The sequence below is a fragment of the Acanthochromis polyacanthus genome, chromosome 19, assembly GCF_021347895.1.
Source record: "Acanthochromis polyacanthus isolate Apoly-LR-REF ecotype Palm Island chromosome 19, KAUST_Apoly_ChrSc, whole genome shotgun sequence".
In the NCBI taxonomy this organism is placed as follows: domain Eukaryota; kingdom Metazoa; phylum Chordata; class Actinopteri; family Pomacentridae; genus Acanthochromis; species Acanthochromis polyacanthus.
The window spans coordinates 7828883-7847915 of record NC_067131.1 but is presented as its reverse complement, the minus strand read 5'-3'; the positions used below and the strand labels follow the sequence as shown (position 1 = coordinate 7847915).

At 41.0% G+C, this 19033-nt stretch overlaps 1 protein-coding gene across 1 annotated transcript in view; it reads right to left on the bottom strand.

Annotated features, from left to right (window-relative positions):
- Positions 1 to 19033, bottom strand: part of LOC110949090 (carbohydrate sulfotransferase 15) — a 39046-nt gene that overhangs the window by 14332 nt on the left and 5681 nt on the right. Inside the window, exon 2 of the mRNA XM_022190948.2 lies at positions 1314 to 1906. Within this exon, the coding sequence (XP_022046640.1) occupies positions 1314 to 1754 (441 nt within the window). The 5' untranslated portion in view covers positions 1755 to 1906. The remainder of the gene's footprint in view (positions 1 to 1313; positions 1907 to 19033) is intronic.

Below are 19033 nucleotides of genomic sequence, written 5' to 3'. Positions count from 1 at the left end.
CATTTTAAGGGATTGTTTCCACGGAAGAAACTCTAAATATGCAACAGAGTTTTTATGCATGAGTTTTTAGTGGTTTAATCAGTGCTTTGAGAGGGACTTCAGCACTTTAGCACCTTTATTTGTTCTAATACTTTCTGACTTTGGTGTTTTTTATTAGCTGGAAGACATGTCACAAGCAAAATAAACAGTAAACACTGTGGCTGAGCTTTATAGTGCACTGACACTTAGTGTTTTGACAGTATAATGCACTGATGACGGTCTCAAAAACACAGATTCAGACTTTTGAGGCTTCAGTGAGCTGGTGTGCTCAAGCTTCCGCAAATAGAGATGTGTGAGTAGAGATCTGCATATCCTAAAGGTAGCAACGGTGTACATGTGTGTCTAAGCAATTTTAAGGCAGGAAGGGGTTGTTGTCATGAAAAAAATAACTCTAAATATGCAACAAAAATGAATATTTAGTGGTTTAGTCATTGCTTTGAGCGGGGCTTTTGCACCTTCATCTGCTCCAAAACTTTCTGGCGGTGGTTTACATGAATATAAGTACAGTCTGTAGGCGTAGAAATGAGGTGACACATTTTCAACACTGTCTTTTCTCAGATTTCAAAGGGTTTTGTTTTTTTTTTTGTCGCACACAACAAAGGACCTTGTGATTATGACTCTCAGTACCTGAGAGACGCGGCTGCTTAAAGGACAATTAACGGCGGATCCATCCACAGATGCTGTATCGATTGTCTCGCAGCCACACTCTCCTATTCATTAGCTTGTTCAATAAGAAATTAGTTATGTTGCAAATAGCCCCGGCACAAGCCATTTTCATTAGGATTAACAATTACTTGAACCGGGCGTTGAGGTGAGACGGACACCGAGAAAGCTGCAGGGCCGACCCATTGGAAGACGGTGGGATGACTTTGAGCTATAAATCCTTTCTGGAAAAGAATAAGGACCTATGCAATTATCTGGTGTGACATGAAGCGTTAGAACAAGGTTTTCAGAGCAGTTTTTTTATCTCTTTAAAAATTAAATTAGACACTGCAAACGCTGGGGAATTGCGCTGGTGTAGCCGCATTGAACCATGTGTAGACGGCATGTAGGAACGAATACAGATTTGAATCACCTTTTCACTGAGCATTTAATTACGCTTCGCGACACATCTGTGATTGTCAATTAAAAGGAAGATCAATATCACGCTGGGGCACACTTGTTATGATTAAAATAAAGAGATAACATAACAGTGAGGTATTAATGAGACATTGATCTGATAACAAAATCACATCTTCTGATCAAATTTGCATCCCGGGTTTGGCATCACTCACATGTGGCTCACTCTTAACCAGCGCCTTCAGCTCTGGAAGCTGTCGACTGCTGCGGAACTCCACCTTCGAGGTGATGGATTTGACCACCAGTTTGATATGTGCGTAGTCCTTGACTGAGGAGAGGTTGAAGGCGAAAGGTCCCGGGCTGACCAGGCTGCTGAAGTGGTACGGGGACGGGGTGAGGAGGAGGCCCTTTTTGTCGCCTGTCAAAATGTAGGAAGCCATAATGAGGAACATGACTGCCAGGCCGAACAGGAAGCTGTAGACACGGATCTTGCGGAAGAAGCCCAGCATGCTCCAGCGTCTCGGCAGCTCCCGCTTCACCTCCAAGACTGCGAACAGGTTCATGGGTGTGTCGTCCACCTGCAGCAGCAGTGGCCTCTTGCGGTAGTCGTCCACCGTGGAGCCCAGCAGGCTGTATTTGTAGTCCATCTGCGTCATGGTGTCCACAGCCTGTGACAGCTCAGACACAGGGAGGTGTTATGGAGCAGGAGCCATTCGGATGGGATGCTTCGTGATGCGGGAATGTCCAGTAGTTGACGTCCATGATGGGTTGTGGAGAACAGCCCACCTCATCCAATGACACCTGCCTACTGAAAGAGAAAACAAAGAGAATTAGCCATCAACACTGACTCACTGTTTTCATATCTGGATGAAATGCTGCAACTTCTGATTCAGCTACAAGAATCATTCTCAGAAATATTTGCAGATGAAACTCTTTGTTACCACCTACACCGTCCACTCAAACCTCTTTGTTTCGGTCTAGTTGTAGCAATGTGGCATCGTAACAAAAGTAACTTCAGGCCGTGCAAAGAGAAAAATAAGCTGATGGAGAAAAGCACTGAATATTAAGATTTAGATAATGCAGCCAGTCATCCGGTAAATGACAGCTCTCAAAGTGTCACATCAATCTGGCAGAATTTTGATTGTGACAAATAAGTGAGCAAATATCATGCCATGCAGGGTTAAAGTAATTTGACTGACTTCCTCTTGCTCTTCATGTTTTAATCAGACAGCACAGCAACACCCTCCCCAACCTCCCAGTCGATCCTCTCTGTGCATCACAGTCACAATATGGAGGCAGCGATAAGGACGAGGGATGCATTCAGCCTGGAAACTACGCGGCTGCGTGTCAGACTCTCCTGGGGAGGGACGCGAATATAAGAGATACCCGGGCCTGGGCCGGAGGAGGGATTATATTATCAGAAAATAGTATTCCTCACTGTGAAGTCACATGGATCAGCAGTCACCCACAGATAAAAAGGAGGGCCAATGTCTAACGGATGAAAGAATTGGGGATCTTTAATGATAATGCTTCTGCAGGAACAACGTGTGGTTTTTATCCTTGAGGCTTCCTTTGTGTCTGAAGCTGAGCCAACATGATTGGATGTGAATATAATACAGCACAATGACAGAAAAACCAACAGAGCCGACACTTCTCAAAGGATGAGCAGGCTGTTTGGGAATATGGCTGAAGTCTTTGGTAACGTTTCACACCTTCAACACTCGAAACTGCTCAGATACAGCGGTGAGGATGACATATGATAGACCTGCAACCTGCTCCGGCTTGCATACATCATAAGATAAGGGCACTATGGAAGTGAGTCATCGCTCCTCCTCACAGCTGCTGATATTGTCTGCCTCCCCCACTGCCGCCGCTGCCGCCCCCCTCGCCCCCCTCGCCCACACCTTTCGCCCAACTCTGTATTTGTGGAGCTTGCGGCAGAGCTGATAAGAAGACTGCTGGAGAGTGCTTGCCTTCCTGCTCAAGCAATGTCATTTACCCCCAGCTGGGACATCAGCTTCAACTCCACAGCAACAGTCTTTCCAGGGGAAAGATGTAGAAATAACGAGCTCCGCTCTGAAAAAGATGGATTTCCAGCTTTCAAGAAGTTCGTCTGACAGCAGGTTCGGCTGTGGTTTAAAAAAAAAAAAAAAGTGCAGAAAAATAAAGGGTTGACTACAAGAAGCTGAAACCACCGTCAAGAAATTATTATTTTTTTTTTGCTTTCAGGAAGATAATGAGACTATCTTTTGGAGCAGGATTATTATCAATTTTTAAAAGAATGATTGAGGGTAATGGATTTTAAATGATGATAGCTACTTCAATTAAAGTTAACCCACACATCACAGATGCAGTATCAGAGCCTGTCTCATAATAAAGTTCACCAGAACAAACAGTGCTCATGAATTTTGAGCTATTTAAACAGCATTGAATTTTGAAGGCATCAAAAAGGCTTGCTTTTAACAGAATCGTAATTACTGCGGGTCAGACTTTCCACCACAAAGATGGACACCACACTGTAATCAAAGGTAGGATGACATTTTCCGGGTTTTACTTAACAAGTCTGCTCTTTGCTATTGATGAGCACATGCATCTGTAATCGTCATGCCTTCAGCGCTTAACCACTGTCTACGTCCTTCATCAGGACTGAAGTCAATGGGGTGCTCGTGCTCCAGGCTATTTAGGATAGAGGAATGGAAGAGGGGGCCATGAGGGTTAAATATGGAGAGAGAGATGGGTAAAAAGAGAGACAGATAGGGGGAAAGGGACTGTGTCATTGACGACAGAATGTCACTCTCAAGGGAAGCCGCACCTAAATCAATCAGTCAGCTAACTGTAGCAGTGGGCGACTGGCAGCTTGACAGATCTGCTCTATTCATAAAGCAAAAACGTTGCTCCTGTCCATCAAACATGATGAAATAGCTTAACTCCGACAGAAATATGTCTAGAGGGCAGTGGACAAAGAGGATAGAAGGTTGCATCATGCACCTTTTCCAGCTGACAAACCTTCAGATCCAAGAGTGGAAGTGTGAATTTGAACGGTTTCTGCACTGATAAAGGATGTTTATCAGGGTATTTTTCTGCCCCTCTGGCATGCTTTAGTGTCTTCTCGACACTGTATGCAAGTGTATATCTACATGTCTATTGTAGAGTAAGTTAAAGCTTTATTGTGTGGTAATAAATCATTTGTTAATGCTTTATAGATCAGCAATAAAAAAGCAAACATTAGGGTTGTCAGGTTATTTGTTTGGTAGCATAATGTGCTTTGGCTTTTTACTTTAAATTAGCCTGTTTTTGTATACAAATCGATATGCAATATTGCAATTTAATCAAGAGCTGCTTTGATAAATTGTTTGTTTTTGGATTAGAATCCTTTAATATTGACGTTAATTATAGAAAGCGTGTGATAGAAGCATATTTTACAATTGAGAAATTTGTTGCTGCTTTTAGTTTTGTACTATCTGAGCACATTTTAAATTATTAACCTGCAGTTCTGGTGGATTGTTGTTGTGGAAGAACCCTTAATTAACAATGATGGCTCCACTGGCACTGAAATTTTTCACAATATCGAGTCCAAAAATATCGTCTCGTGGTGGGAAGATTACAGAAAATGCAGGACATAAACCAACCATCTTGTCGGTGTGACCATGATGTATACTTACTGGCTCACTTAATAGAGTTGAAATCAATTTGTCAGTGCTTTCTGCTGGCCAAAATGTGTAACAGAGACACTATTAAGTCGACATGTACACAGATAACGAAATGTCTGCAATAAGCTGACCCTGGCCGACAGTCAGCCTGGCTAATTTACTGGTCTACCTCTATCGATCTTAGGGTCACGAGTTTCTTGCTTTCTAATTAGCCTTCAAGATTATTTAAAGCACTAGCTAAAGGAGAATCAAGTTAAACTACATATGTAAGAGGATATGAAACAGACAAGGCCTTTTTTTTGTACAACATAGCAACCTGAGACCTGTTCTTCTTATTGACTCATTACCGATTGATAAAGCTTTATTACAAATTAATAACACCATTAGGTACAAATTGTAACCTATGTGTAAAGTAGGCTTTATTATATGCTGATATTAATGAAGGAAATATCATTAATTCAGGGACTCTGCAAGTCAAAAACATGTCATCTGACTGGCGAGATCAAACACATTAACCACACAGATAAGTCAAATTCATAATGATTGTAATTAACTTTAAATGCACAGGCATCAGTGGTAATGGCCTGCATGCTGTGTTGATGGCTCCCTCCCTGTGTGGTGCAAATGGAATTGGCCACAGCCTTAATAACTCATCAGAGGCAGACCTCTCTGTACTGTCTACCCTGTCATTCAGGGACAGATCAGTGAAACAGGCAATCAGGCAGATTTGTTTAAAGTCGGCCGGCTCCAAAGCTGTCAGTCTGTGCTACAGAGACACCGACCAATCTCGCGTGCTGGCAGTTAATTGCCGCTCTCTTTTGTACCTTTTTTCCTTCTCCATCTTTTCTTTGGGCTTATTGCTGCCCGTACAAGATGTTTGTTTGCGCGAAAAAGCTGGACCGTAAATGGACAGATAATTTTATGAAAGCGTCAGTCTAGATCTATTGTCGTTAGCCGCTATTAAGCAATCTGCTTTAGAAAATCAAATTTCAAATTGGTTGTATTAAAGCTTGCTTTGGAGATGAAAATTTGTTTTCTTTGGCATTGATTTTGCAGATAAAAGCAACCAAGTGGTGAAACAAAAATAACAGAGAAGCTTCACTTGCAATGTGTGAATATTGCTCTGTTTTCCTATACTGCCCATGGTCATGTCCATTATTAAGGTAGTCAGAGAATAGGAATGACAAAAACACTCCAGCACCCTCTAATCGTCTTGAAATCACAGGAGTGGATTATCATTACACCTGGCTGGAGAAGCAGTCTCTGCAGCGGAGAGCACACTGTCCTACTTCCTCAGCTCGCTGGTATTTCAAATGGAGAAAATTAATTGCATAGCCTGCTGATGGGCCCCTGAAATGCCCTTTTTGTTTTGATTCAAAGCAAAGTACTGGCTCTCTCTGAGGCTACAGAGAACTCGCTGCTCCCTACCACAGAAAACTGTTAAAATATCTCAGTTATCCTCACAGACCACCCTGTGTTATTGTCTTCATCTTCGACTGCTGGGGAAGATTAAAAGGTCTTTTTTTTCAATTGGGCACAACACTAACCCATTTTCAGAGGAAGTGAAAAGTGTCCTGCTTGTTTCCTCTTTGAAAAATGGAGCAAGAAACTCTTGAAGACGCTCTGCAAGACGATTTGCCTGAGTGCATGTGTCTGTCCTCGGAGGACCAAAACGAGGTCTTCTTTAAATGTCAGGCTATCTTTTATTATTCGGTGCTGTTTACCTTGCACGACGGCTTAAACCACACTTATCTGCAGGAGCAACAGGCAGATTAGAGCTCACGCTGGAGACCGGGATGCAGAGAAATGCTATATGAGGTTTTTTTGCACAGTCGATAAGCAAGAGCAAGCCTGATGCATATTTCCACTAGGAGTCGCTGAAAAATTGGTAAATCCTCAGAGACAAATTAATCACTGGACACCCAATTTATAATCGTGTGTTAAATTAGAGATGGGGATGATAAAAGGGAACTCGGGGAGGAAACAAAATCATACTCTCCAGATGCACAGAGATGCACTGGAATCAGTACAGTGGGGAACACAGTAGGTTTTGTGAGACTGACTGGAAAACAAGAGAGTATGGTGTTATAACTTATTATTCCTGACTCACTGTGCAGGCGTTTGAAGTAACGCATGCATGCTGAGTTTAAAAAATGTGGAACGTTCCTATAGCTTCTGTTATCTGCTACAGTACTAAGAAAAAACTATCTCATATGATTGGATTGTGCAGGTTTCAGTCGAAACCGAGAGCTCCGTACTTGAAGCTTTGTACAAGGTGCAGAGGAATATAAAACATGAGAACGACATGACGAAGTGGACTGAAAGCTATGCAATGAAGAGTCTTGGGAGACCTTGAGAATAGAACGGCACATTCTGTCCACAGAGACCTTGTAGGCAGCTGCCCAGGAGGACTCTCGACCTACTCTCACAGACTGATTTCAACCATCCACTTTCATGGTGAAGAAACAGTTTGTCATTCGGGGGGCAATCCCGTCTACTAACCATTATCGGGCCAATTCCGCTTTAGGGCCACTTACTGATCCTCCAAAGCAAATAAGGAAGAAAAAAACCCTGGAAAAATAGAACAGACAGCTAATGACTCAGACTGTAAGCAGAATTTCTACTGCACACTCAGGCAGTTTACCGTTATGGCCTTTTCTACAGAAAAAGCTGACGAGCTGACTGTAAAAGCCAACACTAGCTGAAGAGACGCATTTGCTGCATGTTCCCATCTGAGAAACCATCTGGTCATCCCTCGCTACTGTGACCTCTTAATATCATCAAGAGACAGGAAGTGGATTTTGGTTGAAGTCCACAAAAAACACAGGAAATACGGTCAGGACAAGAATGTGTCAAACGGTCAGAAGGAGGAACAAAGTGGGCGTCCTGCTTGCTGTGTCAGCTGAAAACAAAAAAAGTTTTTACACAAGTCCACTCAAAAAATAGCTAAAGTTCAGCATAAGGCCCCTGAAACTCACATGATGCCGAAGCAGCTTCTCGATTGGTTAGTGAGGGCTTTAAATAAATAGCTGCTGATGACACCACTTCCTTCAGTATATAAAGAAAACTGTGATTAGTTGAAGAAAATGGAAATAAGTGAGAGATTTCTCCCCAGTAGCAGAATAATGAGGTGCAGTCAGACCATTCTACACAGTATGGTATCAGCTCTAGAGAACGGTCTTTAATAAGCTTTTTATTTTTCCAGTTGGACCTTGAATGGGCAAGAACTCTTTGCGTTAACTATAGATTAGTCCCATATTGTAAAATGCTTTTTATATTTTCACATTTTAAGTGAAACATGCTCTAATTATTCATCTGTCTTGTAAAAGCTGGTAGTTTAAACTCAGTTAAAGTCAAGCAAGATTTCAGTCCTGGTTGATTTGGTGGCATCTATGGTCACCATGGTAACAGTAAATACACTTTAATGGTGCAGTCTCTCTTACTAGATGTAGACTAAGGGAATAAGTCGGCCAGTGGCTGTCCATTTTCCCTTCTATCTACTCATTACCATTTTCAAAAAGACAACCTCCAACTAGCAGCCTATCAAAATTTCAAGGTTTTTCATTTTATTTATTTGGACAGGACAGTGCATATTAATGAACGTACAGTCCCATAATAGTTCACACAAAATGGCCATAAATAAGTCACATTTAGCTCAAGGCTTCTACCGGTTTGCATGTTTTGATCGTGCAGTAAAGCAGCCCTGCTAGTGTTTTTTTCAGATAATATTTCATTTTAATAACAGCTCGCATCTCTGCTAATGGGCCACCGAAACAAATCCCTTGTCAGTAGTTTCAGTAAACACTTCCGATGAATTCTGTTCTGAGCCCCACCGAAGACGATTGTGATTGGTTTAAAGAAATACAAACATGCCAGCACTTCCCCTCCATAGCAGAATAATAATGAGGTGCAGTCAGACCATTCTACACAGCACTGTGTCAGTAATGGAGAATGGTCTGACAATGCAAGACTATATTACAGCAAACTTGAGCATCTACTCTTTCCAAAATACAGTGAAACAGCAGTGGTGTTGTTTTACAGTATATCCAATAAGCTACCATTGTTGCCAGTCAGCTGTAATTTCAATTCAGGCTAAATGATTTGGGGGAAATATGTAATTGCAATTTTTCTGACAGATGTTGTGATGTTACTTGCAAAATAATTTTGTAAAGGTAATTTTGTATTCACTGACTGACAGATTTAAAACAAGTGATGGAGCACTAACATGAGATAGCATCGAAAACATGACATAAGGAGATAAAAAACTTGCCAGACAACAGTTTGAACTTCATTATAGACACACTGTAATTTGCTACTTTCATGTTTTGAAATCAATTAATTGTTTATCCCTAATTGCAATTAAATTCAATGTCTCTCATGACATGAGTAGTTTCCATTATATCACTAGGACAGAATAAAGTCGGTTAAGTATTGGAGATCTGCATGTTACCTGCAACTCTTGATCTTTTACCTTTTACTCAATTGCAAAAAGTAAAAATCATCTGCTCATGACGGGAAAAAAAATGAAAATGACAGACACATTGTGATTTGATGTATTTTTGTTGAACAATCACAATCTGCTCCACCTGTTTGACTGGTAATTCTGTTGCCTGTGTCTGGTTCACAGTAAAAGCCACTCTGTGTTTCACTATAAAAGCATTTTTGTGTGAAACAGCAGCAGGGAGACTCAGTGAGAAATCAAAAATTCGCTGCTGATTGCACACCAGAGTCACTCTAAAACGCAAAAAACTGTGAAACTCTGCTGTGTTTTTGCTGTAAATGTTATTTTTAAACCCATATTTTCAACCACTGATTTTTTTCCCCCCAAAAAAACACTTATTTTAATCATTCAAGTAAATACTCCTGATGACGTGATAAAAATGAAAATGATGAGCTTTAACTGTGGAGTATTTATTTAAATAAATGAAATCAGTTGGAAAAGGCATCATTGGTGAGTGTAAATGAAGCGAGAAGCAAAGCGGGCTACTGATGCATGAAATTAATCCTAACAATAGCTTGGGAGTACAAGGGAAACATCTGGAAATAGGAGTTGCATTAGGCTACATGTCTACAATGTACCACAAAAGACCACCGATGCTAGAGCAAGCAGCAGTCCTCTGACCTGTCACATATGTCTCTGGCCCCCCGGGGCTCTACAGCCCGGTTCAGTCATGTAAATCCCCACCATGTAACAAAAGCAAGGAGAAGATCAGCATTCACCGCAGCTCCGAGCTGCTTCATTCATCATATCAGCCAGGGACAAGTCATCCATCACACTTCATCCAGATCACACACGCTGTTGACCAAAAGATCAGAATCTAAACTCCAGGAAGTCAGGCAGGGGACCAGAGGACTCACATCACCTCCATCACCACAGGAAACCAAGGTGGGGGTGATCTGACCGCGACCTGACCGATGAGCCGCCGGGTCAAATTATCAACACAGGCTTCTCGCTGCAGAGGAGGGCGGCGAGGAACGTGGCCTCTGCCCTGCGTTCATAACTGCTGCTCAGCTGGGATCTCACACGGAGTCCCAGTTCAGCACTTTCCCCCCACCATCTTATCTTTTATTCATCATTTTAATTTCACTGGCAGCCTCGCAAAAAACCCAGAGCTCCTTCTGAGGTGGATAAGTGCTTGTGATGGTGTCATTAAAAAGTGCAGGAAAAAACAATGGCTTCCATTTAAACTATTGATTGTAGTAATGGATATGTTGTGAAGAGCATGAGGTGCTCCGATTTCTACAGAACACATACAATGTGGATAAATTGGGAGTGAAGATGATAAATGAGGAAGGTGGAGGGTTAGGCGTCTTATCTCGGGTGGGAGTCTACTTCCCGTCAAAACATAAATAGAGGGTGGTAATTTTATTTGAAGTGCCACATCTTTAACACAATAAACAATCAAGGATTTTTTGTGTGTGTGAATGAAATGGAGCTTCAAGTTTGAGGGGCATATGCAAAACAGTGCTGCGTTCGCACAGCAGCTTCCGATGAATAATTTATCAGGATGAACTTGGATGTGATGTGTCTGTAACTTATTATCTAACTTTAAAAATTTATACCCACATGAGTTAAAATAATTCTGCCAGATATCTTTGTGTGTATTTCAGTATTTTCCCTGCTACTCTTGGTGGTGTTTTTGAAGCTTTCTAACATCTTCCAGTCACTTAAATTCAGTTCCTCTTTGTTATCCTTTTCTGCCTAGTGTTCTGTGTCGGTGGTCAGATGTTGTCGGTGCTTGATGTTGATTCATATTCTTTGTTTGTGAAAAATTAATCCGCCTCGCTGACAGATTTTGAGATGTAGGTTGAAATGAAAGACGCAACAGAGACAGATTTACCAGAACACTGACTGACAGGCAGGAAACTTGCAGAGTAAAAGCAAAGTGGAGGAAATGTCATGAAATACTACTTTCATTAATAGATTTTCAGCACTGTGTAATAGGAATGGCTGCATTGGGGGTTTTTAAAGACTTCCTGCAGTGTAAATCAGCGTCTTTACCTTGTTAACCTGTCCATATGGTGTTTTTTATAAGCTGGAAGACACTAACTTTTCACTAACTCAAGTCTCCTGGGCGACTCAAGCTGGGTTTGAGGTTACTCGACCCAGATATTTCCACCTTAAAGCTGCAGTGTAACAATAACAGTCTTAAAAACACAGATTCAGACACCAAGGATTTTATATGTAACATACCCAAGGAACCAGTTCTGTCAACTCACATGATTCTGGCCTTATTAGCCCATTAAATGGCCTGTTATCATCACACATCATTCCCATATATATTCAATATTTTTCGCTCTGATCATCAATGAACAGACGATAAGCCCGAAAACATCAGTGTCCTCATGAGTACAACAAAATGGATTAAATGAAGCTTTGCAACATCAAGTAAACATAGCTACAGGGTATATTTTAACCCAGAAAAGGATCATTTAAAAAAAACAAAAAAAACAAATAGTTTTGGCGCCAAAACTTAACCAATCACTAAGAGAAAAATGAGTCAAAGTCAAATCAAGATTTAAGTAAAAAAAAAATGACAGCAGAATTGTGGGTCAAGTCTAGTTTGATTGACGAAAGTCTGTTGACTAATGCCTCTTCCATCCCCCTCCAGCCTTCAAATTTGAAGCTTCTACATGTTATTAATATTACCATTTGATAAATACACTTTTGATGGCTTTTCCTGCGTGCTTTCCCATTTTTGTCACAGTCCATTTGCTGGATGATGACAGTTGCTATTTGTAGGTGCGAGATCAAACCGGTGATGCTATTAAATGGAATGATAACACAGCTGACTAGGAGGTGGAGGAGATCCCTACCTGCCCATATGAATGGGAATGATGTGCGCTGATAATATCTATTGAATGATGTGATAACATCCAAACTGGTTTGAGTGTCATTATTCTTCTTCAGAATTGGTTTCCAGCTCAAACGTGCGTCCATCCTTCCATTTTCTGTACACCGATTAATCTTCATTAGGGTCATGGGTCGCTGAAGCGTATCCCAGCAGACTTAGAGTGAAGACAGGGGACAGGTCACCAGTCTATCACAGGGCTTCATATAGAGACAATCACGCTCACATTCACACCTACAGACAATTCAGAGTATGAGCCTCAGCATGTTTTTGGACTGTGGGAGGAAGCGAGAGTACCCAGAGAAAACCCACGCATGTTCAAGGAGAACATGCAAACTCCATGTAGAAAGATCTTCCAGCTGCAAGGCCAAAGTGCTAACCACCAACTCACTGTGCAGTCCCAGTTCAAACATGTGTGCCTACGTTAGTCCAATATTAAAACTAGCTGTGTTGTTGTTGAGTAGTTTTCCAGTGTTTGAACAGAGCTGCAGGTGAGCTGGTGTGCTTGAGCTGCAGCAGGTAGTGAATGGGGGGTTGGACTTTATAGATCTGAACATTCTAAAAGAAGCAACAGGGTTAAGTTATATCTGAGCCAATTTATGGCAGAAAGGGATTATTTTCATGGAAAATCTTCTCGGTGTGTAACGTGAATACGAGTTGGATACGAGAACTTGTTGTTCAACCAACTTTAAAAGACGCATCAATCAGTTTTTATGGCCTGAAGGTCCAGTTCTGGTGTTTAAAAATGCCAGTACTGTGGGAGGCAAATGCAGCCAGTAACATTTATATCGAGCAGCTTTACCAACTCAGCAACATATATGATTTCCTAGGAGGTGGATTAAAAATCAAGGCTACCCACACATGCTATGAATAGACATAGAAGTATCAACCTCGCATCAACACTTCTTCACTGATATGACAGAAATATCCACACAGGAAACAACTCTAGAAACAAGTGCAAGATGCTAAAGGTTGTTACTTTACCCAGTGTGACCTTCAGACGACCACCTTTTCATTTGTTCAACACTCCGCCAACACCTGGTCCTGCTCGCCTCCCCGCTCCCTTTATGAGACCTGACAGGCAGCCTCTCTACATGTGGACCAAAGTTCAATCTACTGTTAATCTTTGTTTTTGACGAGAAGCAGACGGACCAGAGGAAAAGGAGCTGGTAATTAATCCAATGGGAATGTTTACTGTTTCCAGTGGAATGCCTCTGAACCCACAGAGCAGCAGAAATGACTCCGCTCCAAAACATAAAATTTTGGGGGAAAACCAGATATTTAGGGTAGAGCAACAAGAAATAACATGTGTGGAAGAAGGAATCCAAATGTTGCGGGTAGCACTTCCAAGACTATATTTAGATGTAAAACAATATTGCAATTGTGGAATATTTTTCCGCCCACATTTTGTTGCCCAGTGATGCTTTTGACAGTTATGGGACACATCTGTAAACACTGTTCTGTACACTGGAATCACACTACACTTAAGCTCGGTAAACCGCAACTAAAATGTAACTTTACGGCACAGCTGCACACGTATAAATATGTTATGTTATAAACGCTCGATGGCACTACAGAGAAACGAGGCAAAGGCGTTCAACATGTTGATCAAAGCGTTCCGAATGTCTGTTCCCTACAGAAACCAGGAACAGTAAAAATAAAAGTCTGCAATGATTTTGTGGAAAATCCCTTGTTTATCCGGTGTTTTGGAATAACGACTATTTAGCTAAAATCTTGCATTTGTTAAATCTCATCTTTTTTGACCAGTCATTGCTAATGTTTTTGGCCTATGATCGGAACTAAACCATCTTCTTAACCATTTTCGTAATTGTGAGGATGGTAGTGTCAGTTTAGCCCTCACATTATGCTCCCCAGAGGATGATTCCTCTACTGATTTTGGTGATACCTGGCTTTTGGGGGACCAGCAGACTGATTTGATCGATTTTAAGTGTCCAAACAACTACAGATTGCCATGAAATCTTCTGCCTTCATTGGTGCATCCCCAAGAATTACTCATAATTCCACTCTGCACTCATCGAGTCATAATGTGTCTGAAATAATCCAGGATGATCTTTTAATACCTACAAAACCAATTGCATTCCTATGAGCATCAGCTGTGTTAGCGAATTTTAGGATGCGAACACGCTGGACTTGACGTTTTGTGGAAAATTTCTATTGTTCTGACTGATACTGTAGTTTTGATTACTGATATATTTATAAAGACAAGCTTTAGTTCAATATTCACTCTGTAATAGTCTTTAAATGTAATGGACCATTATCACGAGATGCCATCAAAGGCATACAGTACATGTAACTGTAAAATCTCCTAAAGTGTCTATCTTTTTACACAAGAAGGACAACATGAATTTGGATAACCGCTGACGTGACAGTTAAAACTCAGCGTTGCATAATGTATATTCTAAATTGCATCGTATCATAATAGCATTGTTTTAACAACACAACACACACATTTTATCAACCGTCAGATAGATTAGTTTATAAAGAAAGTAATAGGCAGGTTAACTGTGAACCAAAATAAGCTTTACCTGCTGACTTGCTCCTCACTTACAGTGCGTGTATTTTCAGTTGCTAACCTGAGATTGCGTGTGGGATTATTGCTTCTCCACTTTGAAAGGAGATGTGAAAGTAGTTCACATGCAAAACACAGAAGGAAATGAAAATTTTAGCCTGAGAACTTCATATGTCCTTCATTTCTGTAAAGCAACTAAACATACAACTTGGTACATTTACTCAATACTGTACCTAAGTACAAACTTCAGGTACTTGACTTGAGTTTTTCAAGTTTATTCCACTTTCTGCTGTATTGTACTGTACTTTTCACTCCACTACATTTATCTGGCAGCTGTGGGTACAATTTACTTTAGCACAGATCAGGATATAATGACTGATATGAAATGCAATAAGTTTTTATTGACCCAACAGGATATAGAATAAGTGAATTCAGCTCCACTTTAGTCAGTTGTGTTAATGATGAAAACTTTTACTGCTACATTTTGCGTGCATTTTGCTGATAGATACGTTTACTTTTAGGATTTCTACGTGTATCGGAATATTTTTAAATTGCGGTATTCCTACTTTCACTTTACAATCTCACAAAACATCAGACTTTAATGGTGGCCCCTTCAAGGTCCTGATCTTCTGGTTGGGAAACAGTAATGTAGTGGGGGGAAAAAAACACTAGCTCCTTATTTTACTAATTTATCTAATGAGTTTGAAATTATTTTTTGAGCATGCAATGTGGAGTTGTAGGAACTTGAATTAATCAGTGACTCCATTTCAATTCAGTTCAATTTTAACTTAATTGTTTTGGATTTTTTAGCATTTAAAGGTTATTTGCTGAGAGTTTGAACTATAGTTCCATGATAAATTTGTGATATGTAAAGGTGCTTTTAGTCTTAAGTCATTACTAAAGAATAAAAAGAATATTTGGGATGTGTTGTGCCGTTATTCCCATTTAGCACGTGTATTTTCTAGGTTTTACTTGTTGTCCACCAAATAGATATAGTGATGGTGCTTTGAAGTACAGTCGGATGAGCTGATGTCGCAGAGGAAAGCTAGGAGGAACTAATTTGTTGGATAAAAACTTTCCCTCCCGTTGAGTTCTTTGCTTCCTTTTTCTCAGCTTTCATCAAATGAACTTGTTTACTTATCAGACTAAAGCTGGAAGGAAACTTGAGCACCTCCCAGAAAAACAAATCTTTTTCAAATCCTGCATATGTGAGGATTTCAGGAGCAACTTGGCAAAATCTGAAGAATTCAGCTTTTCTCTGCACATGCAGCTTGGACGCTCTCGACACCCGGCAAGGCACCGTCTCCGCTCGGTGAACCCGAGTCGGCCAAGTTATTAAAGGCTTCTCTTTTTCATCTGAGATGGCGTGTGATGATGATGATGAGGAGAAGCACCACGGGCTGTGAGGATTTCAGAGCGGCTTCCTGTTTCGTCTCTAATTCCCTGGTTTCTTTAGGTTCTCCCGGAGACGTATAGTAATCCTGTGCAGGAGCCTTTCACACCTAGTTAACAGTCAGAGCTTCATCTCTAACTGCGCTGAACCTCCTGCCAGATAGGGATATGTGCATGGATGGAGTGTTAACCTATGACTGCCAAGAAAATGTGTGAATTAACAAAACGTAGGCTGTTACCAAGTCGGTTGGTTTTCTGCTCCCTCGCTTGGGAGTAAGCCTGATGCAAACTGTTTTAGGGAGGCTACTCGAGGGCATCCCAGTGGATCCATAATATTAACTCGGCCTGTGGATTTTCAACTTATAAGATGCTGCACTTTATCTCCTCCCTGCTACATTATACATCTGACTCCACAAAAATGAAGGCTCGGACAAATTCTCCAGGCTTAGCAGGCAGGCGGGTTAATTCTCCAAATTAAAGGTGAGCATAAAGAGGTCTCTGTCTAATACGGAGAAATAATTCCACGGCATCTTAATTTTTGAGGTTGCCAATATGTTCCACCACCAGCAGAAAGGATTACTTACACTGTAATTTGAGTGTCAAGTAAATCACAATAATACATCTATCCTGTCCTACTTCCTTCTGAAAGTAGATTAGAGTGGGGGGGGGAAGCACAATTCTACCTGCTTGGCTACATCCTGATAAATGAAGTCAGGGTGAGTGATGTTCTAACTACAACAGCACATCCGTCTTGCAAAGTGCAACAATTTCTCAGCTACGCCAATGGTTCATATTGGCAGCAGCTGCCTGCACAGATATAAAACTCCAGCTCCAAATTAACTTGGCAGGGATAATCCCACAAAATGATAGCTGCAGCGATGGAAATAACATTTGTACAAATTCCTTGTGACCCCAGCCAGGTCGGAGTGTGTCTCCCCCGCTGCCAAAAAGCCTTAAAAATGTAAACAGCCCTGCAGGTGCGTCTGACACTTCGGCTGGACATTTCAGAGCTGTCTGGTAAACGGAACTCAATGTTGACCTCTGAACTCAGACAAACGTGCAGCCAAGTGCCACGTGCATGTTAAGACGCCACCTCTTGTTCGAGTTAAATGAGCCTCAGGGCTGCTGCTGCCGCTTCTACTGCTGGCCCTTATAATCACCGCGTTAACCACATGTTCAGTTATATTACTAGTAAGACGGAGTAAACAGAAATTGAACTTGTCTGCGGGTCAGTGAGGAGAGCGAGGAGCAGTCAGCGGTAAAATTATCAAGAACAATCCTAGTGCTTTATAGGTCAATCTAAAAGAAAAGAGGGGGGGAAAAAAACAGCTCACAACAGTACAGTGAGGAATGGCTGAGGTATTGAAAGGCTTCACAGTTGCTCATTTAAAAGGAGTAGCCAGAGGTAATTGGAAAATGAACACATCTCTCTGCGGTGCTGTACATTGTTTAGGTCCCCACAGGTTTGTGCTGAGGCCCATTAGAGTGACATCTGGAAGACAGATACTGGAGTCGCACATACAGACACACAACCACTAATAGTGGGTCTTTCTGCAAACCTAAGGGATTCCATGGCAACACGTGAAAGGATCCGTGACTCACTGGTGAAGTATATATATTTCGAAAGACATGCATGTGAAAGCATTTCCTAATAACACGTGATAACCAAATATTCACATATGGACGCCCCTTTTCTGTTTCTTTTTGAGAATTCGTCTGTTATTTAGTATGCCTTTAAAAAAAAAAAAGAAATTCAAAATTGGATGAAAAAATCAGTAATACAGAAATCTAGTGACAGAACATCCCTGTGGTTTATTGTTTTCTAATTAGTTGTTAATGGCTAATCTGCCTTTTCTCCGTATGTTTAATTTGATTTCACCAGAAGTTTTTTTTGAGTTATGAAATTCTCTCATTTACCAAAAAAGAAAATGGTCATTAAAAATAATTAAATGTGCATTTTCTGACTTCCCACCAACTAGAACTATTTGGTTTAAAATGATAAAAGATCACAGACAGCTGGTAGCAAACTCCACTTAGCGACCCAGCATCCCACCAGGTAAAAATCAGTTTGAACCAATCGGTTCCTTTAGAAAAATGCTCATTTCTTCTTATAAATTCAGTAAAAACCCTACAATGAATAAATAGGGTGATATTTACATGTATTGTAAAGTTGTATACTTTTCCCTGCATGTGTGTTATTGTCCCCTCACAAGACAATCCCATAAATCAAAATACCAGCTGCGTAAGGGGGGGCTGCTCTCATTCGCCAAAATCCATCTATATGGCACAACTGGGTACAGATGGTAGGGGAAATAAAAGCCAGTTTAGTCTCCCATGCCTCATTAATACAAGCAGTGACCCCCAACTTGGCAGGGGCACACAGCAACTGCAGGTTGCCAGATTTATCTTCTTACTCAGCACCTCAGAGTCCCAACATGATATCCAAATTATACCGTAGGCTTCATATAAATGATGTCTGTAGAAACTGTGACGTCACCCGTTGGTTTGGACAGCACGAGCCAGGGGTGAATCAGAATTCAAGGACACTACGCATAGAATAGCTACTTGTCAATGTCAAAGTAGTTAGACCCAAGATTGCTTTATCTTCTATTTTACTCTAAATAGGACCATAATGCTGAATTAAACGTGGTGCTGTCTTGAAGGAGATTTGAAACTAGCAATTCAGACTATAAACTCTTTGTTTACTGAGGTAACAAATGAAATGAGAGGTCAGGTCATTTTCTGATTTATCTGACTCAGTTCAGCAGCCAGAGGAGTCTCCCCCTGCTGGTCATTAGGTAGAATGCAGGTTTAAGTTTGCATTAGTCTAAATTTCAAATTTTGGGATTTAGATTTGGCTTTTGATCCTGTAATAAGACAGCCGTGCGATTCATTCCTGCATACAAATCTTTCACCACAATAATTCCACTGTTCACTATTTTGAGGAAACTTTAAATCCATGTCCTCTGATTGGCCCCGCCCATGACTGTGATTGGTTTAAAAGAGTACAA